Below are 24,377 nucleotides of genomic sequence, written 5' to 3'. Positions count from 1 at the left end.
CCACTGAGCCATTTCTCCAGCCCCTACTCCCTACTCTTGAGTCTTGATTTATGTGCCGTGAGTGCCATAGCTTTGTAAGCCTCTTCTTTAAACTACATATATTCACTCATGATTCTAAATTTTTAGAATAAAGGTAGAAAGCATGTGTATGCACACACACACACTCATATGCATGTGTGTGTGCACACTCATATATACAATGGCATAGTCAGGTGATTTCATAAAAGGAACACATACTAACTGATTGTGCCACTGGAGCTTCTGTTCAAACAACTTCAAAACTGTAAAAGAAACAATAAGAGGTAAGAATGAAAAAGCTCCCCACCCATTTCAGGTCACCCAACTCCCACCTTGAGACTCCACCTTATTCCAGTTCTTAGGGTTTTCTGAAGACATACAAACAAACACGTATTCTTTCTGTAACTTCTTTTTGTACATAAATGATAACATACTAGCACCCAAGGACAGGATTAGGTAACCCTGGTGTTGAATACCTCTATTTTATCAGGTATTAGGTCCACTTGCCTTGTCTACACCCTCTGTTTCTTTGTCCAGAAGGAGATGCCAGACAGAGGCCTTTAAAAAGAGGGGAGTAGGTGGCTACAGGGCTGGTTGTCTTTACTTTTGATGACTATCTCTGAGTCCTGCTATGTCATGCTATGGCTGTGGCTATGCTATGGCTATGCTATGGCTATGGCTATGCTGTGGCTATGCTATGGCTGTGCTATGCTATGACTATGTTATACTATGCTATGGCTATGGCTATGCTATGGCTATGGCTATGCTCTGCTGTGGCTATGGCTATGCTATGCTATGGCTATGGCTATGCTATAGTTATGCTATGCTATGCTATGGCTATGGCTATGGATATGGATATGCTATGGATATGCTATGGCTATAACTATGCTATGCTATGCTATGGCTATGGCTATGCTATTTATGGATAGCTATGGCTGTGGCTATGCTATGGCTATGGCTATGACCATGCTGTGACCATGCTATGCCATGGCTATGACCATGCTATGGCTATGCTATGCTATGCTCTGCTATGGTTGTGGCTATAACTATGCTATGCTATGGCTATGGCTATGAGTATGCTATGCTATGGCTATGACTATGCTATGTCTATGGCTATGACTATGCTATGGCTATGGTTATGGCTATACTATGCTATGCTATGGCTATGACTATGGCTATGACTATGCTCTGCTATGGCTATGCTATAGCTATGGCTATGGCTATGACTATGCTCTGCTATGGCTATGGTTATGACTATGTTATGCTATGGCTATGCTATGCTATGGCTATGGCTATAGCTATGGCTATGCTATACTATGCTATGCTATGGCTATGCTACTTTATGCTATCTATGGCTGTGGCTATGCTATGGCTATGCTATGGCTACGGCTATATGGCTATGGCAATGACTATGTTATGCTCTGCTATGGCTATGGCTATGCTATATTATGCTATGGCTATGCTATATTATGCTATGACTGTACTCCCAGCACTCCAGCTTCCTGGGGGGGGAGTCTGTGTCCCTAGCCTTTTCTTTTCTCACTAGTTCTTCACAGTTCAGAGTGTGGCCACACATCTGCACTGGGCCCCACCAGAAGACCAGAACGCCTGGCCTTGCTCTGTGAAGTCATCAGAGCCTACCTGCTCACAAGGGGACCTCAGCTCCCACGCCCCTAACGGCCTCGCTTCTCTTTCTCAGACGCTGCTCAGGTTCAATGCCATGCTGAGGAAGTTGCTCATTGTCTTCCCACACTTCTGCCTGGGCAGGGGCCTCATCGACCTGGCACTCAGCCAAGCTGTGACAGACGTCTATGCCCAGTTTGGTGGGTAGCATTCTAGGTCTGTGGGTCACAACCATGAATATATTCGTGCTGGGAATGTTACAACAAGGGTTCTGATGTCAGATCTACAGCCTAGACACTGGGAGGGCACCTACATGCTAGACCAGCCACCTAGAAGGGCTTAGGGTGGGCCTGTTTCTGTGGCCAAGAGCTCCAGTTGGGGCCAAGCACAGTGTTTTACCTTCCTATATTCTGGCCCGGGGAGCCACGAAGAACTTGATCTGGGATCTCTTAGCCTCTCACATAAGGCCTAGGCATGTGAGTCAGGTCTTCATGAGTGAGCCTGGTAGCCTGATGCAGACTCTATTCTTACCAATGTCCCATCGCTTCTCTTCTCAGGTGAGGAGTACTCTGCAAACCCATTCCAGTGGGACCTGATTGGGAAGAACCTGGTTGCTATGGCAATAGAAGGGGTGGTGTACTTCCTTCTGACCCTGCTCATCCAACACCACTTTTTCCTCACCCGGTGGTATGTCATTGCTTAGGGCACTGTTTCCACCTGGGCTTCACCTCAGCGTGGTTCTCAGAAACTGTGCATACTGGTTTTTGTTCTCTTCATTCTCAGGGCTCAGCTTGTTCTGCACACAACAGGGAGAGATGGGTTAAAACAGCCCTGCTCAAATTAGAGATGAGCCCTCACCTCAATCTTTTAGAAATACAGGGGTTGGGGGTTTAGCTCAGTGGTAGAGCGCTTTCCTAGCAAGCGCAAGGCCCTGGGTTCGGTCCTCAGCTCCGAAAAAAAGAAAAAAAAAAAAAAGAAATACAATGGTTTCATTTTCATTGCTAACATTGAACTTCCTTGTGCAATTACTACATACTTTTCTTAAGTTGGACAATAAAACTGAAAACAAGGATCATGATGGAGAATCCAAGACACTAGGAAGCACGGTTTCCATCCACGAGACGTGAGGCAAAGCAAGCTCCCTGCTAGTTAGAACATTGAGTGAGGGCAGGAAAGGGAGACAAGGAGTAACACTGGGACCCTGTGTCAGGTAAGGGCTTCAAGGGGGCCATGGAAAAGTGAAAAGAACAAAAAAAAAAAGTAGTTCAACCTTCACACTTGGATCTAGATAGCTGCCAACTCTAGTGTTGCCAGGACATCTCAAAGGTCAGGTCAGGTGTCAGTTTATGCTCCTGTCCAGCCATACTGCCCCAGGCCCTTCCCAGCCTGCCTGCCTCCCGCTGACCTGATCTTCCTTTCTGGAGTGCACCCCCCTCAGCGGGCCACATCCAGGCCTAAGAGTCCCTAAGAGACTTTTATGGCAAAGTTTTGTTTCTTAGCCTTTTCTCCTCTCAGAGTTAGTCTGACCATTTGTAAATAAACAGTTCTGGGGCTTGGTGTGTTATAAATGACCTACTTCCCTAATCACGGGGTCGAGAAGACTAAGAAAGAAAATAAATCCATACATGGGGAATAAGATAATCAGTAGTGCTTCTAGTTATGGGCCAGACTGTGAGAGGCTATCCGTAGGCCTCTCAGCCGTTTGCTGTGTTGGCCATGGGGTTTAGAAGAGGAGAGGAGGGGGTTGGGGATTTAGCTCAGTGGTAGAGCGCTTGCCTAGCAAGCGCAAGGCCCTGGGTTCTGTCCCCAGCTCCGAAAAAAAAAGAAAGAAGAGGAAGAAGAAGAAGACGAGAGGAGGAGAGAGTTGATTGCCAAAACTAAGTCATTAGCTCTAGACACTGATATCAATACAATTGAGTCCTAAAGAGCATCAGAAAGATCTGGCTTCCAGACACCCAACAGCCACACCATGCAGATAATTAACAAGCAAAGAGTGGAGGGGAGGAAGAAAGGATGCTTTTGGTAGAAGACGTGTGCTGGGGGCCATCCCCAACAAAGGCTGGGTCCCGCAGAGGAGATAAGAAGTCCTCAAGAGAGGAGTGAGTCAGTCAGGGTTGGAGGATCTTGAAGCCTGACTAGCTAGCAGTCAGAGTGCTTCTTTATTTATACAGAACTCAGTACGCATGGACAGACTAATTTTGTTCCAAAACATAGACCATGTCATTTTTGTCCCTGGACCTGTGTTTTAACTTCCTCTTGGTCATAAGTTTAGTCATCATTGATAAATGGTGACAGAACAGTTATCTTTCACAGTCATTTTCCCTCATCAACCCCATAACCCAATATTTAAGAATCTTATGGTTTCAAGGGCACTCAGAAAATCTCCAAGTCAGGCTGGGCAGATTGTGATGTCCCCAGCACTATATTATTAACTCTTAATGGTCAGAGTGTTAATTGCCATTAGGCCCAATAAACCTCTTCAGGCCACAGCTACTGCTATTATTAAGTTTCTGCCATAATACAATGTTTATATTTTATATCTTTGTGGAATTTATTCATGTGTTTAATCTTGGTATTCTTCTATTCCTTGGCCATATGATACTACAATGGCCCTGCACAAGCTAACTTCTCTAAGAAGGGAAGGTCCTAATATTTTTTTATTATTTATCCTCACTATTCTTTGTCCATCTGTGTAAGCCCCTGTCTAGGGCAGAGGTAACTCCAACAATCTAACTTTGCTGCTCTGCCTTTTCCTCATGGGGCAAACCATACACAGCCCCCAATCTTTTTTTTTTTTTTGGTTCTTTTTTTTCGGAGCTGGGGACCGAACCCAGGGCCTTGCGCTTCCTAGGCAAGCGCTCTACCACTAAGCTAAATCCCCAACCCGCTCCACAGCCCCTAATCTTAAATGGCACTTCATTGCCTGAGTGTATAGTAAGAGGCTTTGAACCTGATCTACTGCCAAATCTTCTATCTTGTTTACCTTTTAAAGCTTACTTTGTTCTGATTATCTTGTTCCTAAGTACAGGGGCAGATGTTCCAAAAGTATCTCGGAGTCAGAGCCCCGTAAGGGGATCTCTGGCGTGTTTCTTTGCGTCATAACCTGTAGGGTGTAAGAAGGACCTTCAAGTAAGGTCAGATAAGGATATCTCTCTAAAGACAGGAGGGGAAATATGCTCAGGACTTTCCCAGGGAAGCTTAGCAGCAGTACCCTGGGAGGAGGTATATGTGATTCATAAGAAAATTTTCATCAGTCCAATATTCCAGGTTATACAAATGTTAACCCCTGCCCCCACCCCCCAAGCGTGTGACATGTGGAGATCACGGGGGGAAGTAGAGGATGGCAAGAGAGCGATCGCATCACTTGGCTCAGTGTTGCCGACCTTTGACCTTTGTCAAGCAGCTGTGCTGGCTTTAGGACTTTTGCTCTTCCCATTAGATATGGCTGTGCCCCACATGGCCTGCACAAAATTGTGGCAACCCCAGAGAGTAAGACTGGTACATGGAATGAAAGGACTTTCAGGGAGCCATGGGACAGGAAGATGAGTGCAGGGGGGCACAGTGTTGGGTCAGGAAATACTCCTCCTCTTGAGGACTTGGGACCCAGGAGCAACATGAGATCCCTGGGGTATTTTAACCAGGGCAGTGACAGGACCTTGCCATGCTGAGAGGTTAGATGGGAGTCCATGCTGATTAACAACAGTGACCTGGATATAGACGGAGGCATTGGGAGATGATAGAGTAGAAAGGCCTTTAGACAAGACTTGGTGATTGGTCAGATGCTGTCAGTAAGGGAGAAAGGAAAGACTGGAACCCTGGGTCAGGCACGTCTGACTTACAGACTATGGGTCTCTTGCATCCAAGGATTGCTCCGAATACAGCATAACGCACTCGTAGATGGCAGTGTCATGGATCAGTGCCAAAAGGTTGGGCATTCTAGACGTTAGTAGTCAGAAAGATTTTCAGAGAAGGGTCTGTGCCTTTAAAGACGGGGAAGATTCTGTTGTCAGGGCAGGAGTAAGAGAACTTGCTGAGGCTATGGGAATGGCCTGCATGAGGTGGAGACCAGGGGCAGGTGCCAGTGATTGGCAGAGGAGCGAGTACAATTAAAAAAAAAGTACAGATGGCAAAGGCTTATGGGACCTGGATGCAGGACAGAGAAGCTCCAAGAGGTTAGACTTGGAACCTACAGCTTGGATCAAGAAATATTTGGGAGCGTGTGTTAATAAGACGACAAAGCTATCTCATCATGGAGTTGGTAAGAAAGGCTGGAGGAAGAGGGGAAGGTTGGCAGTTAATAACTCAGCTACATTTCACTTGCCTTAGAGCAATGCTTTTAATAACATAATGCTGGCTCCCAAGTCTTTCCTCTGTGGCAAGCATCATTCAGACTTCATCTTCACACAACCCTGAGACAGCCTTCTTCCCTCCCCTTCATGTGGTTGAAGAAAGCCAGGCTCAGTGAGATCCAGGGGCAAACATACGGTCATGCATGAAGAGGAGGAGGGCAGCAAGAGAGAATGTCAGCGGAAGCCCTTGACCTTTCTGCCTAGTGTCCCTCCTACAGGAACCACTTTTAGACTAGACGTAGAGGAAAGAAGTCTAGAGCAGTAAAAGTGGGTAACAGGAAGGGCCGTTGGGCAAGGACAGCGTGACAGTTACTGCACACCCAGCACAGTCCTGCTCATGCCCCTTCCTCTAGGATCGCTGAGCCTGCTAGAGAGCCCGTTTTTGATGAAGATGATGATGTGGCTGAAGAAAGGCAACGAGTTATGAGTGGGGGAAGTAAAAGTGACATCTTAAAGCTAAACGAACTAACCAAGGTGAGGAGCGGGTGTGGGCGATGTTCTCTTGGAGTTGCAGGCTGGGCACACAGATGGTGCAGGAACACCGTGCCATCTTGGTATTGTCACTTGCCTCCTGGGACCACCAATTTCCCACGATATTGTCCCCACTGTTCATCTTGGGTGCCGTGGGGCCTCCAGAAGAGCTTCTCCAACTGAGCATTGGCACGTGCTGCCTGTTCTGTATGTGCAGGGCATGGTTCACCCTCCACACCACTCTGCCGTGACTCCTCTCCCAGTGCCATGTTAATGTGTAGCCTTCGTAGTGTCTGTGGCTTTCTTCCAAACCACTCTGTGCTGCCTTTCGCTCTCACTCCTCTGCCCTGCTCTACCCTTGTCTCCGTCTTCAGCCCAGTTTCTTTGAATTTTACAGGTTTACTCAGGCTCCTCCAGTCCAGCAGTAGATCGGTTATGTGTCGGCGTCCGCCCTGGGGAGGTGGGTACCATACCAACGAATGTGAAATAGCTCTCGAGAAGAATCAGCCCTCTACCACGAATCTTCTCCCTCTAAGCAGAGCTGGACAGTAAAAGTCTAATGAAATTCAAACTTTCTAGTAGATATGGTGGCAGGTGGCATTAAATTTACTTTTTATTTTATACAATATGCCCAAAATATAATTTTGATGTGTAATTAATATAAAATATTACTAAGGTATTTTTCTTTTGTTTTTGTTCTTGTTCTAAGTCATCAAAGCCAGCGTGTTACACAGTTAGTGCCCATGTCGGTTAGGATTAGATGTGTTTTGTCTTGGTACCCACACGTGACCAATAACCTCAGTAATGGCAGAGGCAGGTCTAAGATGATTCTCCTAGCTCTCACACTGGCCTGGGGTCTGGCAATGAAGATGTCCTTCGTCACTAGAGCAATTCCTATTCTCTGTTTTCTCCTAGTGCTTTGGCCTCCTGGGAGTGAATGGTGCAGGCAAAACCACCACATTCAAGATGCTCACTGGGGACACCTCGGTGACATCAGGGGATGCTACCATAGCAGGCAAGAGGTGAGTGCTCTGCCCTTCCTGTGGCAGGGTGTCCCCACAGGCCATGTCCTTGTCCTCGCATATGGAAAGCCATCCAGTGTCAATATGCCTTTGTAACTCCTAGACCCAGAAAGATCAATACAGCGAAGGGGGCCTACCACAGAATATGGTTCAACAATATGCAAGTCACAGATACACTAGAAAAGCCAAACTAAAATGTAATGGTTGGGAGTGTGCTCTTAGCATGAATTCCTAGAAAGTTCTAGAAAACACTAAGTCAATGGTTCTTCATCTCTTTGGGCTGTAGACTCCTTTGAGCAACTGATGAGCCCTGTATGTTCTTCCTTCCCTTTCACTCCCTCCTTCCTGACAGCTTACGAAGTTCTGAGGGATTTACTGAGCCCTGGGGTACATCTGTGGTCCCACTGCAGCCTCTGAATCCCAGGTTAAGAACTCCTAGGTTGATACATCCTTTCCCTGGGTTGAGTTTCAGAATGGAGGTCCTCATCTAAGGGACTTCAGGAGGACCTCATCAGCATTAAGCATTTGTGTGCCAATCCTTGTTCTCATCAGACCAAGGGAAGCTGAGAAAGAGAAAGTTGGCCTGTGTTTTGGCTTCTGGAGAGTGACTATTAGCTTCTATAACAATGCGAGTTTAAACGGACTGCTACTGTACGCAACAGAGCATGTGGGTCCATGTTCCACCCTGTCGCTGGAGTGCTGGGCATAGCTGCTAGACTACATTTACCCTGTTAGGGGCTGGGCTTAGCAAAGTATGGAGGCACCTCTAAGAGCACGGGAAAACACAGCCTAGGATGTGGGAGGCTGAAGCCGGGGTTCCTAAGCTTCTGGGTGTCCAGTTGCAGCTGGAGTAAAGAACAAAGTGTCAAGGGTCCACAGCCCGGGACCAGAGGCTGCCAAACTCCTGGACATCCATCCAGGCAGGCGCTGCTGGGTCGTTCAGAGTTGGGAACAAGCTGAGATGTGGGAGGGGCTGTGGGCTGAGGATGAGGAACTTAGCTGATTAGTGAAAGTCCTTAGCTTAGGGATAGTTGTCTGGGAGTGCAGAGAGGCCTTCTGCAGGAGACTAAGGCAGCAGCTCAGTAGTTGAAGACTTTCTTCATGCTGCCACTACAATTCTTGATGAAAGAAGACAGTCAGTGTTTATCCATACCATTTACTGACTGCTCATTGTGGAGAATGGATACATACCAACAGCTCAGGGTGGACCAGAGATTAAACACTACTCTTTGCTGGGAGGGATGTCTGGGAAGGGAAGCTTATGGGCCAAATCCTCAGGGCCTCATTAGCATGGAGAGCTCTGCTTTTGGCTGGGACCCAGGTTTCCTATGTGAGGAGTGTGGTATGTGTTCCAGGCCCCAAATCTAGTAGGGAGCAGGGACTGCCTACCATCTCAGGCAGGTGCCTGGGCCCCAGAGACTGAACCTGCTCAACCGTTCCGTTTCCTGTCACCGTCCATTGTCCCACAAAAGCAGAAAAGAGAATGGTTTGCCTCTTTGCTGTCTGCTCCTGTACAGCAGCACCCACATATAGAGAGTGCGCTCACAGCACCCACATATAGAGAGTGTGCTCACAGCACTCCATTCTGGTTTGTTAGTGGAGACAGACATTGTTGACAGCTCCCCAACATCTGCTTGACTAAGACCCCCTTCCTTTACCCAAGAGCCCTGCTCAACACAGCCTAACAAGCAGGGGGCGTCTTGAGCATCCTCTGGGACTCTGGTAAGATGAATCTGGGATCCCAGCCCTCCATGGTCATGTCTGGTGGATGCTAAGCAAACACACTGACAAAGACAGAGCCTGGTGATGGCCGAGTACACTTCACCTGCCACCCAGCTATTGGCCACCAAGCAAATACAGTGGTGACAACAGGAACTATGGAGAGAGGGCTCAGTGGCAGATATAATAAGTTACTGGGCAACACCAGTTTTAGTACAGATGAGACACAGCCTGCTGTATCCTAAGGTAAAACTGAGCTGTAATTTAGAGAGAAAGCAAAGATTTAAAGACTGGGGCTTGCAGGTGGGAAAATTCCTGTGAATTTGGAAAGGTTCCTTCATTTTTCCCCTGAGTGGTTTCAACTGTCCTACCTGTACTTTGAGTGACCTTTGTGACAATGGGGAACTGCCCTGGACTCTGTATCCCATCCTGTTATAGCTACCATTTATTAATAAGCTCCAATCTGTAAGTGGTTAGACAAAGGTGATTGGACAACAAGCTCTATGCACAAGTTTTTGTTCTTGTTCTGGTCAATACATTTTCTGGCAGGGTAATGATAAGGGATTAATCAGATGGGAAGATAGAAACGTATTCTGTTGTTTGCCAGTCTCCTTTCCCTGGGTAGCTATCTTGATTATCTGCCTTTGTCTGTGATTAAATACAGGGAAAGATGTTTCCTTCCACTGGGGAGTATCACCTTTTCCAAGCTACCCATAAATGTCTGGAAGGGATTAAGATTTACTGACGATTCATTGATCATTTTTAAAAATATTTTTAATTTAATTGCCTTTTTTATTCTCATTTTAAATGTTATCCCATTTCCTGGTTTCCCCTCCAGAAACCCGCTATTCCACCCCTACCCCCTCCTTCTGTAAGTCTACTCCATCACCCACCCACCCACTTCCTCCCCGCTCCCCACCCTGACAATCCCCTATACTGGGACATCAAGCCTTGATAGGATCAACTCTTAAACCTTTGCTTCTAAGCCCTCAAGCCAGGAGATCCAACCTACTCACTCAAGTGGCAGGTATTCAATTCATCTCAACTGTGGAACCTCAGAAAAATCCAACTAATTAAAGCTCAGCACTCCAGAAGTTCATGTTTCTAACTGAAGGATCCCCACTTTGATTTCCAAATTCTGTGTGTTTCTAAAATGGAGAAGGTCTTGCCCCAGGGCCAAAGACCCTCCGGCCCCTGCTCCCTGATCACCCCCTCTATGAAGGAAACTTACTAATTCCTCTTTCTTCTTGCAGCATTTTAACTAATATTTCTGATGTCCATCAAAACATGGGCTACTGTCCTCAATTCGATGCAATTGATGACCTACTCACAGGCCGGGAACATCTCTACCTCTATGCCAGGCTGCGGGGTGTGCCATCAAAGGAAATTGAGAAGGTGAAAAACAGTTCGTTGTGGCCATGTGGGAGGTTGGCAAGCTATCTCCCTACTTTATGGAATGCAATCATTTAGAGACAGAAAACTGGGCACGCTATCCACCCATTCCAGTAAATGGCCATGTCTACTATGTGCCAAGTCCTCCCCTAGAAGCCAGACATAGCAGCCATCAAAATGAACACATGCGCAGTAAACTCTTGCCCTGGAGTCTATCTGGTGATACATACATTTGTCCTATAACCCATCTGTCAGTAAGGATGACATTTAAAACTGGCAGTTTTCTTTTCTAACCCGGCTAGTTCCCAAATAATTAAGATAGAAACTTACACATTTACTCAAGAGGCTCTAAGCACAGTAGCTGAGCAGATAATCCTAACCCTCTATGGTACCTGGCTACTTCCCAGCCTCATGCCCAAGTTAGTTGCATTCAGTCTCTCCTTAGCTTGCTCTGCTGTAGTTGTCTGTGCTCATGGAGAACTTACTTGGTGACCATTGGTGACCGTCTTCTTCCTTCACCTGCCTCATGGCTCTTCTTCTGGACACTCGTCTACTTCATGGTGGACTCCTTCTCCTTGACTCTTCTCCCTGTTCCCCTAGCTGGGATTGGAAGTCCAGCCTTCCTATCTCCTCTACCCAGTCATTGGCTGTTCAGCCTTCACTAACCAATCAGAGATAATTGAGGAACATCGTTTAGGCCACCTTGATGCAGGAGATTCTTCAATATTCATAATAATGCCCTCATCCATGCCAGATCTCAGGGCGCAGAAATCAGTATCTGCTTTCACCGTGTACAAGAACCAACAAATCAGCATTCTGGAGATTTAGCCCAATGATCTGCATCACAGTACAAAATGCTTATGCACAAGGTTACTCATTCCACTTGGGATGGCAAAGTGCCTGACATCACCTAAATGTTTAGACGTAGTCAACTGGATGATACATGTGACATTCTGATGCTGCTCCAGGAAGAGAAGAAGGATGCCTCTGCAGCCTGTTATGGACTTATTGTCAGAGTTATTTCTAGTATTACTGTGTGAGAACACGCAAGGCGTGAAGGTGAACATGTGGGACACTGCTTTTATGTAAGAAATAGGAAAACAAGAGGTGGACGTGCAGGTGCTTAGCTTCATCGATAGAACCTACGAGGGGTAAACCAGCACACCAGACAACCATGATTATGATAATAAGAGGAAATTGGGGCGAAGGGCCGATGGGAGGGAGTAATGGTTCTCTGAGGTTATCCTTTTGTTTAGCTTTGACTCATGCAGGTGCGTGTATGTTCTACAGATTCAGAACTAAGACTGCATCAGTAAGAATAAGACTGGAGATTAAAAAGTAGAAAGAGAGAGAGAAAGCCTGACAGTCAATATAAGTGGAAATAAATTACTCTGTTTTAAATAATCCTGCAGATAGTAGGGTATTTATCCTTAGTCGTGGGCAAGGTAGAGTGGGACAAAGCGCTTCACTGTCTGAGCTATTGTTTTAGACTGCATATTGCAGTAATAGAAACCCTAAGTTAGACACCATATTGAAGACTTCAGTCATCAACAGACAGTCAGGGAAGTTTGCAGATGAGAAATTAAATAGTTTATGTAGTCTAAAATAGCACCTGTATAAGTTGCTTATTGGTTTCCAAGTAGGTATGTAATTTTTCAGTAAAAAAATTAGATGACATGTCAATTAGAGGAACAAAATGAATGTCTTGTAGAATGCTCCCAGATATGACACCCTGGAAGGCTCCAACTTCACAAGAATTCTGACTGACAGGGTACAGCCCGAGTCTTATTAAAAAGAATCAGACAAAATCTAAAGAAATAACATTCCTTTTAAAGGAAGGTGAGAAAGAAGGATTGTGTGCTTTGAATATCAAAGTCTGTGGAAATGTCCCTGATCACAGGGTGCTAAAGAAACACAACGAGGGCTACAAACATGACTACATGAGTAAAACACTCATGCAAACAGAGGCCTGAGTTTGAATGCCCAGATCTAGATAAAGTCAGGTGTGGTGGTGCATGTCTGTAAACGCAGTGCTCCTAACGGGCAGATGGGAGGGGAGCAGGAGAATGCTCCAAGCTCACTGGCCACCCAGCCTGTCATATACAGCAGTGAGAAGTTAAGAGACCCTGTCTCAAACAAAGAGGAAGGGGAGGAACATCATTCAAGGTTGTCTCCTGTCCATCACATATGTGCCGAGGCAAATGTGAAGTAGGCTGGTGCATGACACTCCCACACACATGTACACATTGGGGGTGGGGGATGGCGCTTGAAACCATTTCCAAATCACAAGTTTAGAATGAAGACTGCATCCTAGTGGTAGGATAACAACAGATTAAGTAAAATATTCAGGGAGTTAGAGAGCGGCAAGTTCTGAGAGGAAAATTAAGCAGAAGACGATTGTTGGGAAGAGGTTTGTGTTTGTCCATAGAGTGGCTGGTTCAGGTAAAGGCTCACAGGAAGCGAGGAAGGTGCACAGGAAGTGACGTCTAAGTATAGGGCTAAAGAAGGGAAGTGAGTCACAGAGCTGCCTTCAGGGTGAGCATGCCTCAGGACATTTTGAGTGTGTTCCTGGGTATGAATGTGGGCTCGTGCTTGTGTTTACCCATACACACACACTTGCACACATACTTGCACTCACAAATCCTCAGTTCCCTGTTGGGATCCCTCAACACATGGTTCCAGTCCATCATCAATTTTGTTTTTTTAAAAAAAAAAATCTATCACCTCTGACCTGGGAAGTATAACAACAATGGCAGCATACCACACTGTTCACCCCACCGCAGTGCCTACTACAGTGCCTGCCTGGCTCATGCTGGATGCTCTGCAAACATTCATTAGATGCACAAGAAGGTTACAGCAGGTGTCCCTGCTATGGGGATAGAGCCAATGGGTTTAGGGTGCACTGTATTCTCAGAGAGACCTTGATGAGAAACGAAGTCTTTGGAAGGCTGCAGGTTCTTTCCAAGAGGGCTGCAGAACTCAGGAAGCCACCTTGGTGAAACCAAAGGTCAAGGGTAGAAAAGCTACCTTAAAGTATGTGCTGGTGGATAGCAGCCAGCAGATGGCCCTGCCACACAGATCTCTGTCTGGCAGGACGACATCTGAGAACACAGCCTTGAGCAGTGCCCGTTCCTGGGGCCTTCCTTGTTCATCAGCCACCAGCTGACGTTTCTTCTCTTTCCTAGGTTGCCAACTGGGGCATCCAAAGCCTGGGCTTGTCTCTCTACGCTGACCGCCTAGCGGGCACCTACAGTGGAGGCAATAAGAGGAAACTCTCCACAGCCATAGCACTCACCGGCTGCCCGCCCCTGCTGCTGCTGGTGAGGCAGCGTGCCCTGCAGAGTGGAAATGTCGCTGCGTGTCCTGAGTTGGGAAAATTAATTCAGGGCTTGCAGCTCTAGAAAGACAACAGTTTGCTTTTGTCTGGATCCCTCACACATCGTCCCTTTAAGGCAAATTAGCCAAGTGTTTGGTCACAGAACAGTCTGCCTTCGGTGGACTGGAGCAGTGGCTTCAATCACAGGCTCCAGGGACCCTCACGTGAAATGGACCACAGTAGAGTCCCTGAGTCCATTCAGTCTGGGTTTTAAATGGCACAGGACGCAGAGGGGACTGTAAAGTTACCTGGGCTATCTCACTCCCCTGACCCTTCCTAAGGATAATTCTGCTATTGCCTTTATTAATCATTGTCATTGTTATATCATCACTATCCTCTTTCTCTATTTCTATTGTCCTAACCCTAGTTCGCAGCTGACACGATCTATAGGTGTAAACCGTGTTTCTGAACTCTCTGATTCCCCTTCTGCCTACAAGACATGGCACTGCTTTGCTTGCTGGGAAGTGGTTGTGCACTTGTCTGTTTAGCCCAGGAAGGATGTCGTGATGGACACATGTCCACATGTCCACATGTCCACATGTCCCTGCTTTCTCTCCTACTCCACAGGATGAACCCACGACAGGGATGGATCCGCAGGCTCGCCGCATGCTGTGGAATACCATTGTGAACATCATCAGACAAGGGAGAGCCGTGGTGCTCACCTCCCACAGGCAAGAGATCCCCAGGGAGGTCGGGGAAGGAAGGAGCACCCCCCACCTTCTGTCTCACGTCCTCTCTCCTGCTTTCAGCATGGAAGAGTGTGAAGCTCTGTGCACGCGGCTGGCCATCATGGTGAAGGGCACCTTTCAGTGCATGGGCACCATCCAACACCTCAAGTACAAGTAAGCAGATGGAGGGGCTACCTTTTACTACATTCTACGGGTTTATCCAGGCCTTGAGTTCATCGTGGGACATTTGTGCCTCTCATTCCACAGACATTGGCTGGTGATGGCTGGGCCAGACTCTCTAGAGGCAGATGGAGAAAGCTGATGAGATGTTCTGTACTGGGCTAATTGCTTGTGGTTGGAAGTTCACAGGAGTCTCTGGATAGGAGAGTTCTGACTGGGACATTTACAAACCCTGGCTGGCATGGGGGAGGGCCACTGTCATTGACCCAGTATCAGCCCACATTTCTCTACAGATCCAGGACCCATGGCACATTTCATGAGGGGTCTACAACCAACGTAGGAATGAACAAAAGATCAAACAGCTTGAGAACCAGTTTTTCTTTCTAGAATATTATATCTGGTTCAGTTTTTAAAAAATGACCACATGTCATGTGACAAACTAATAATATAGTAATCTTGAGCAATATTACCTTGTAACCATAAACTTATAAATGGTTAAAGGTAATTCCTTATTACTTATAACTTGTGAGCTAAAGCTAAGAATTCATTAAAATGAGATTATTATAACAGCATCGCTTCTCACATCCTAATATGTCGGGGGAAGAGTAGATTTATACTTGTCATTCTTCCCCAGGCATATTAGAATATATTTAATATGATGAACCCAGGATATAAGCTATCAAGCTAGCTGGTGCTGAGATCCACATCTTGGGGAGTTCATGAACCTTGTTGCATGGTAACCACCATTCTTCACAGGGGTGGAAAGATCTAATATATATGGTGGATTTGGCAAAGGTATTTATTTATTTATTTATTTATTTATTTATTTATTTATTTATTATAGATGAGTACACTGTAGCTGTCTTCAGACAGACCAGAAGAGGGCATCAGATTCCATTATAGATGATAGTTAGCCATAGTTGCTGGAAATTGAACTCATGACCTCTGGAAGAGCAGTCAGTGCTCTTAACCACTGAGCCATCTCTCCAGCCCTGGCAAAGGGTTTTGACCCTGATTTATTTCTTCAGTAACCACCATGTGGAGACTACACAGATAGCTATGAAAGCATCAGCCTATGAGAAAACCAAGCCCGTGTCAGCAACTCCTCATGCCTAACTGCTAGAGTATATCCCTCCATTTTCCCTCTCATTCCTCAATATCCTCATGATAGCCCAGATAAGGGGGAGGGTGCTCCTGTGTGGAGCGATGGCTGATTTCCTGATACTGGAAGGCTACTAGTTTCTTACTGTAGAGACAGCCCTAGTTCACAGAGGAAGTTCTTCAGTAAACTTTAACATAGGTTATCACAGTCACTAGCCAATGATTCACTCCCTTTCTGATGGTCCATTCTTAATCCACATAGGGTGGCCAGCAAACCTAGTGAGGAGAAGGAAGGAGCATCATTGTTAGTCTACTTTATATCACTGTAACAAAATGCCAGAGAAAAACTTAACATTAAGGAGAGGTTGGGCTGGAGAGATGGCTCAGTGGTTAAGAGCACAGACTGATCTTCCAGAGGTCCTGAGTTCAAATCCCAGCAACCATGTGGTGACTCAGAACCATCTGTAATGAGATCTAATGCCCTCTTCTGGTGTGTCTGAAGACAGCTACAGTGTACTTATAAAAGAGAGAGAGAGAGAGAGAGAGAGAGAGAGAGAGAGAGAGGAAGAGAAAGAGAAAAGGAAAGGCGGGGCTGGAGAGATGGGCATAGAGGTTAAGAGCACTGACTGCTCTTACAGAGGTCTTGAGTTCAGTTCCTGGCAGCCACATGGTGGCTTGTGACCATCTATAATGAGATCTGGTGCCCTCTTCTGGCCTGCAGGCATATATACAGGCAGGCCACTGTTTACATAATAAATAAATAAATAAATAAACAAACAAATAAAAGAGAAAAAGAAGGAAAGACTCCTGGTTCTATTGATTTGGGCCTGGGGCAGAACATCATGATGATGAACGTGTTGGTAATGCGTGATAGAGAAGCCTGCTTACCTTAGTAGATTCTAGGAGAGCGGGAGAAACACACACACTCACATGCATGTGCGCACGCGCGCACACACACACACACACACACACACACACATCTTTTAAAAACATGTCCCCATGATCTGCTTGCTTCAGCTGGGTCCCACCTCTAGTGGAATCATCAACTGATAACTGGAGAGCTCCTCATGATCGTATGACCCCTTAAGATCCTGCCTCTGATCAGTGCTGCAGGGCGGACTTCTTTAATACACGAGTCTTCAGGCAGTGTATCATATCCAGACCACAACAAAGTCCATATCTTTCATGAACTTTCCTCAGGAAGTAGTGCCTTCCCAAGCCTTTCTTCTTTCCTGGTAAATCATATAAAAGCCACTCAGTCTTCCCCACGTAGAGCTCAGTGCCCTAGCACTTTATTGGTGGACCTAGGATCTCTACAGGGGGCTACAGTCACCTTGGACTTCAGCAAGCACGTTCATCCAGTTTCACCACACAGACATGTAGACCTCCAGAAACTGATGGCAAACATTTTGGTTTTCACTCCTAGTTTTAAACATGCATAGAAGGCCAATGCTTTGGGCTTCTAATCCCCATTATGCCTGATGAGTGTACTCTTTGTCTAGGGATTGCCTTAGCTCTTACAGTACTGTACACGCTGCTCACTTGCTAGGTTTGGAGATGGCTACATTGTCACAATGAAAATCAAATCCCCAAAGGACGACTTGCTTCCTGATTTGAATCCTGTGGAGCAGTTCTTCCAGGGCAACTTTCCTGGCAGCGTGCAGAGGGAGAGACACCACAGCATGCTCCAGTTCCAGGTCCCCTCATCCTCCCTGGCCAGGATCTTCCAGCTGCTCATTTCCCACAAGGACAGCCTGCTCATCGAGGAGTACTCAGTTACCCAGACCACACTGGACCAGGCAAGTCTACCCAGGGTAATAGGTGCCAGTGGTAACATGGAAGGCAGGTAGGATGTCCTCGGTTTTAACACACTGTTAGTCTCTGTCCCTTAGTCTGGTATTTCAGACATGGTTTCAGTCACCATTTCAATCATCCACAAACTTCACTGACTATTTTTTTTTGTTTCATCTTCTTCTTATACTTCATGCTTGCTGTTTTATGGCAGTAGCTGATTTCTTTTTCTTTCCAAGCCAACTTTTTCACGTGCAATTTGAAAAGAACAAATAGATATTTAACTGTACAGCTCAGCGAGTTTGGATAAACATTTGCTTTTTATGTAGGTATTTATTTATTAGTGTGAATGTGATGTTGGTGTGTGTTCATGTGTGTTTGTGTGTGCATGTTTGCATGTGTGCAGATACATGTGAGCATGTGTGTGTGTGTAAATATGCATGTAGAGGCCTCAGGCTGACATCAGGAATCTTCTTCGATTGCTCTTCCTCCTATTCTTTGAGGCAGGGTCTCTCAATCAAACTCAGAGCTTTCCAACAATGTGAATGCTCTCGTGAGCCAGCTTGCTCCAGGGATCTCCTGTCTGCATCTTCCAAGGCTATAATTGTAGTTTGCCATACTTACCAGGCATTTATGTGGGTCCTGAAGATCTGATCTCTGGTCTCCATACTAGCCTGACAAGCATTTAAATATTAACATATTTAAATATATGTTAATGACTGAGCTGTCTCCATAGCTTGTCTTTACTCTTCTCATCTTGAGTTACTGAAATGCTCACCAACACCTCACCCCCACTCTTCTTCCCCAGACAGTACCTGGAAATTACCATTTCACATTATTTTTGAAGATTTTGTTATATGTAACCCAGGACCATGTGCAAGCCTGCTTCAGCTTCCCTAGTGCTGGGATTACATGTGCTAACATGTCTGGCTCTGTCTACTTTCTTTCTATAAAATTATTGATATCTATCTATCATCTATCTGTCCATCTATCCATCTATCAACACTATCTATCTATGATCTATCTATCTATCTACATACCTATCTATCTATCTACATATCTATCTATCTATCATCTATCTATCTGTCATCTATCTACCATCTTTCTATCTATAGTTATATAGATATATACACACATATTCCTAAACATATAAATACAACCTCATCAGTCCTTGTAATGTTACTTACATGTAAATGTTTTTGTCCAACTGCTATGCTCTCCCTTGGCATTCCTTAGAGGTGCATAGTTTTTTGGGTAGGGTTGGGGCCACCAGAGCTCCCCCACAATCCACATTAGCATGTCTATTGGTGTCTTCCCTGTTCAGGTCCTTCTATTGTCTATGAACCTGACTACTCTAGGCTCCTCATGTAAGTGAATAGTAATTGTCATTTTGTGAATGACATAGTGACCTAAGGGTTCACGCCCACACTGTATCATGCTCAGAATTGCCTTCCTTTTTAAGATGAAGGAATATTTGCTTACATCCACATTTTACTTATCCATTCATTGATGAACATTTGAGTTCTCCGTTGTTGAGGGGGTTGGCCCTTTTTAAAGACCATTTGGCAAAGCAAAGGAAGTAGGCGAGTAGAGAAGCTCTTGCCACCCTTAGGCAGGTGGCAGTCACAATGGATTCCTTCTTCAGGAGTTCTGGCCACACTGCCTGTGAACACAGCAGAGAGCAGTTGCTGCTGCTCAGTTGTTTTTAGAGACCCTGGTTGCTGCCAGCTGCCTTGGTTATCCCAGTTTTGCATGCCCAATGTCTTTTTGAACCCTCCAGCAAGCCCTTAGGCTCAGGAGTGTAAGAGGCAAACCTGGTCCAGGGCACAACTGTGGAGGCCTGTGACAAGCCACAGAAGGAAACAAGCTCCACCAGGCAGACTGGCCATCGGCTGTGGGAAAACCAGAGCAAAGCACATAGGCGGTGTAGGGCCTCATCATTCTAGAACCTTCTACTTACTTTCCTCTTGCCTGCAGGTATTTGTAAACTTCGCCAAACAGCAGACTGAGACCTATGAGCTCCCTCTGCACCCTCGGGCTGCCGGAGCCAGCTGGCAAGCCAAGGTATTTCTATTGCTCTCTCTCAACCACTGCTTAGGGAGGGCCTTAGCTCAGGGGCCTCGCTGACTAATTGGGCCTGAGGTGCTCCTAGGCTCCCGTGAGGCTCTGCAAAGAGCCCGCCCAAGCCACATCTCCACCTGCCCATATCATACCCACAATCCTCCATGCTTGGCCTCAGGTGGTCCCAGCTGTTCTCTATTAGGAACCGGTCTCAGTCGAACACTATGGGAAATGAGGTTTTCACATCCCTTCTCTTCTGAAAACAGATCTCAGAGTCTGTTTCAGGCCTACATGCAATTGTTGACTTCTTCCTGGTGGTGGCAGTGGCACACACTTTTAATCCTAGTACCCAGGAGGCAGAGGTGGGGGATTTCTGTGAGTTTGAGGTCAGCCTGGTCTATAGAGTGAGTTTCAAGACAGCCAGGGCTGCACAGAGAAGTCTGTCTTGGGGTGGAGGTGGAGTCGGGTGGGTTTGTGTGTTTAAACCAGATCATTGGACAAGCCACATTTTGCATAGACTGAAAAGGCCCATCTCCAGCCCTCTCGTTCCCCGCCCCAAAGCTGATATTGGATCAGGAAGGTAGCCTACAATTTATGATTGGAGATTATATGTCTCTAGCTAGAAAGCTTGTTAGAAAAATGCTTAATGCACAAGTTTGATCTAGATTCATTATCGTGAAATATATATATATATATATATATATATATATACATATATACATATCAACTGGCATTCATATATCCCCAGTCAAATGACCCTTCTTCCCAGGAGCCTAGACTCAGGGCTAAACTCAAGTTATAATTTCTTGGCTTTTAAGCCAGCAAGGTTACTTGCAAGGTTAAAAAAACACCCAGGTCTGGAGATTTAGCTCAATGGTATAAGCCCTGGTCTAATACAAGGGCCTAGGTTGGATGCCCAGCATGGGAGTGGGGAACATGGTCTCCAAAACATCCATTGGAAAGAGTACCAAGGGTGTAGCCTTCTTATAAGATGTAAACACACACTGGCATGTAAGTCTCTGTAATAATTCCATAGATCTTAGATTCACAGTTAAGAAATCAGGCAGCCTACTTGGTGTTCTGATACAATCCCAGTTCCTTCAGCTAAGCGCCCTCCAGAAACTGCCAGTGGTTACTCTTTTAGACCTAAAAATTTATTGCTCCAAAACCCAGGATGAGAAATGCCCAGGGATCTCGCACAGATCTGATTTCCTTCTGTGTTGTTTTCCCCTTGTAGCTGGAAGGGAAATCCGGACGGCTAGAGACACAGGAGCCTTTACCCGCTGGATCATCTGAACAACTGGCTAACATAAACAACCCCACTGCAGCAGCAGATAAGCACACGAGGAGTCCACAGTGAGCTGGAGGAAACCAAAATATTCACCGGCTCACCCGAACTCCCGATGGCAAAACTGGAACACGGTCACCTTTTCATCCAGACCCCTGACTAGTGGCTTTGGCCTTAGCGATTATTTTCATTCTGAGTGGATCTACTTTTGTGGAGTGGGAGGGGTATGGATGTGTGGGTATTATTTGGGAGGAAGAATAAAAAGCAGCTTCCTGATTCTGCTCATTAATGTCCCGCTCGGCAAGAGGTCATTAGTGTTCAGCCTCTGGTACAGTTTCTGGCTTTCTCGGAGGGTTGAGCTTTCATGAGAGTCATTGACACTATACTAGTAGTCACAGAATTCCTGCAACACTGGAGTGGAAGGGAATGAGCTCACTGTAATGCCATGCATCAAAGTCTTCATAGAGCTGGGCTAAGGAAAACACCCACCTAGTAATGCATGTAAGCATTAGCCACAGGTAATACATGTAAAGGCTATCCACAGATATTCTCTGTATGTAAGTTTGACATCTTTTTTGCGTGGCATGTTTGAGTGCCTACTCATTGGGTACAGTAAGGACAGGAGGTGAAAGGACATGGATGAGCAGGGATGAGTCGTGTTGGATTATTACACCTAGGACGTCCTTGTAGAGAAGCCAAGGCTTCCTCTGTTCACCATTCCAGTGACGGTGCGAATCAAGAAGAGCAGGGTCTAAGACTGAGGCAGACTAAAGTCCTATGCAACAGGCTACTTTACTCAGAGCATCAGAAAATTTATACTCTGAGGGTAAGAAGGGTCATCTGAACCACATTTTCTGTATCCATTCTTTGGTTGAGGGACATCCGGGTTCTTTCCAGTTTCTGGCTATTACAAATAAGGCTGCTAAGGACATAGTGGAGCCTGTGTCCTTGTGATATGGTGGAGCATCTTTTGGGTATATGCCCAAGAGTGGTATAGCTGGGTCTTCAGGCAGAACTATTTCCAATTTTCTAAGAAACTGCCAGGTTGATTTCGAGTGATTGTACAAGTTTGCAACCCTTCAAACAGTTGAGGAGTGTTTCCCTTCTCCACATCCTCACCAGCATGTGCTGTTCCTTGAGGTTTTGATCTTAGCCATAATACTGATTGGTGTCATTTTGATCTGTATTTCCCTGGTGACTAAGGATGTGCATGGTATGTACTCATTGATAAGTGGATATTAGCTATAAAGCACAGAATACCATGATATACCCCACAGACCCAAAGAAATTAAACAAGAGGGAAGGATCGAGCATGTGTGCTTGAATCACATTTAAAAGGGGAAACAAAATAGTCAGACGAGGCAAAGGGAGGGAACTGAGTAGGAGAGGGAGAGGGAGAGGAATGGGGAAGCAGAGGCAGATGAGGGGAGAGACAGGAGAGAGGCCCAGAGGGCCCTATGAAATGGAAAGCTGCAGCTGCTGGGGGTGGTGATGGGGGGAGTGGAGAATCTCTAGGAAGTCCCAGAGACCTGGGATAGGGGAGGCTCCCAGGAGTCAATGCAAATGACCTTAGACAAGATGCCTTCCAGTGGGGACATGGAAACTGAAGAGGCCACCTCCTGTAGCCAGGCAGGACCCCTAGGGGAGGGATAAGGACACCAACCCAGTCAAAATTTGTCCTGTCTAAAAGAAATGCAGGGATAGAGTAGAGACCAATAACCAATAACCGGTCCAACTCAAAACCCATCCCATGGGCAAACACCAATCCCTGACATTATAATGAAACTATGTTATGCTTGCAGACAGGAGCCTAGCATAGCTGCCCTTTGGGAAGCTCTACTTATCTGAAACAGATGCAGACACACCCACAGCCAAACATTAGACGGAAGTCAGGACACTTCTGGAAGAGTTAGGGGAAGGATTGAAGGCCCTGAAGGGGATGAGAAGCCCACAGGAAGACCAACAGAATCAACAAACTTGTACCCCTGAGAGCTCTCAGAGTCTGAGTCACTTACCAAAAAACAGACACAGGCTGGAACTAGGCCCCAGGCACATAGGCAGACAAGCAGCTCAGCCTCCATGGCTGTTCTGTCTGGCCTCAGTGGGAGATGATGAAGGGGGGTGGGAGGGAGGGACTCTGAGAAGGAGGGACCGGGAGGGGATGCAACATTTGGGATGTAAATAAATAATAAATAAATAAATAATAAAATTTAAATAAAAAAATTTAAAAAGATTTTTAAAAAAGCAGGAAGAGTCACCTGAATGAAGTGTACAACCACAAGGACAAGCCACACATGGCAAAAACATGTTTTTGCATAGAGGCACATAAACGAGTAATGACAGCCAACTGTGCTGTAACCTGAACTCACTCCTATCCACTGCACCTGTGAGGGCACGAAAGCATATTCCAAGAACAACCCACGTTATGCAGGTACAGAGATTACACACTCTTGTCTTGTTTACTTGAAGTTTTCTCACAAGATCTCAGAAATCTCCTCACACAGCTTCCGTCATGGGTGAGCGCTGACACCCTCTCTGGTGCTAATGAGCGCCGTTGCTGCAGGGGCATCAGAAGACTACAGCATACATGGCTTCCAGCAGTTCACGCCAGAGCTTACCAAGAACTCGAAGCTAAATAGTTTTAACCCAAACTGAGTAAAGAAGGGGAACAGATTTCTTTTCCAAGGTAGTCTCCCCTGTCCGGCCTACAGATAGTCTTTTCGTATAAACCCTTTCCAGCAGCACTTCTCGGGCCAACCATGGTGTGGTGGTTCTCCAGAGTCCCAAGGGCTTGTGGGAGAGGAACACTGTGGCCGAGGCCCAGCATCTGCTGCTGACAGGGAACAAGGGAAAGTGAACACCTGTGGTAAAGCCTTTAGTTGAGCCTCGATAGAGGCAGATTAGCAATTGTGACATGAGAGAGAAGACGATGCAAGGGTGGGACAGGAGTAATCATCTACCTAATGAGTTTCCAAAAAGCATGGAGTCAGTTCTCTTCTTCTACCACAGGGGTCCCAGGGGTCAAATTTGGGTCATCAGGCTTGGTGGTAAGCACCCATGGAGCCATCTTGAAGGCCTTGTAAACTCTTCTGTGACGAATCATTCCGCTTCCCTCACACCTTTACTAGATCGCAAGATACGAATCTTGAGTCTTTACTCATCTTTATATCCTCTGTTACTTATGTTCTTTTCTGATGTTTCACTACATAATAGATTTTCAATAAATACTAAGCAGGCAGCATGAAAATGTCAGTGTGGGAAGCAGCGGGCAGGACTGCGTGCATAATTGTTCGGACACAGTACATAAGGAAATTATGA

The 24,377-nt window shown here is 46.0% G+C and overlaps 1 protein-coding gene across 1 annotated transcript in view; it reads left to right on the top strand.

The window, feature by feature from the left end:
• Abca4 (ATP binding cassette subfamily A member 4) overlaps positions 1 to 21,336 on the top strand; it is a 133,359-nt gene extending 112,023 nt beyond the window's left edge. The window contains exons 39-50 of the mRNA XM_032896643.1: positions 1,718 to 1,841; positions 2,199 to 2,328; positions 6,344 to 6,464; positions 6,859 to 6,921; positions 7,377 to 7,483; positions 10,456 to 10,597; positions 13,780 to 13,914; positions 14,538 to 14,641; positions 14,720 to 14,812; positions 17,469 to 17,718; positions 19,688 to 19,774; positions 21,009 to 21,336. Of these exons, the coding sequence (XP_032752534.1) occupies positions 1,718 to 1,841; positions 2,199 to 2,328; positions 6,344 to 6,464; positions 6,859 to 6,921; positions 7,377 to 7,483; positions 10,456 to 10,597; positions 13,780 to 13,914; positions 14,538 to 14,641; positions 14,720 to 14,812; positions 17,469 to 17,718; positions 19,688 to 19,774; positions 21,009 to 21,131 (1,479 nt within the window). The 3' untranslated portion in view covers positions 21,132 to 21,336. The remainder of the gene's footprint in view (positions 1 to 1,717; positions 1,842 to 2,198; positions 2,329 to 6,343; positions 6,465 to 6,858; positions 6,922 to 7,376; positions 7,484 to 10,455; positions 10,598 to 13,779; positions 13,915 to 14,537; positions 14,642 to 14,719; positions 14,813 to 17,468; positions 17,719 to 19,687; positions 19,775 to 21,008) is intronic.
• Positions 21,337 to 24,377: the final 3,041 nt, after the last annotated feature.

This window comes from Rattus rattus, chromosome 3 (genome assembly GCF_011064425.1).
Source record: "Rattus rattus isolate New Zealand chromosome 3, Rrattus_CSIRO_v1, whole genome shotgun sequence".
NCBI lineage: Eukaryota > Metazoa > Chordata > Mammalia > Rodentia > Muridae > Rattus > Rattus rattus.
Note: the sequence above shows the minus strand (reverse complement) of the source record. Positions and strands in the feature narration are given on the sequence as shown.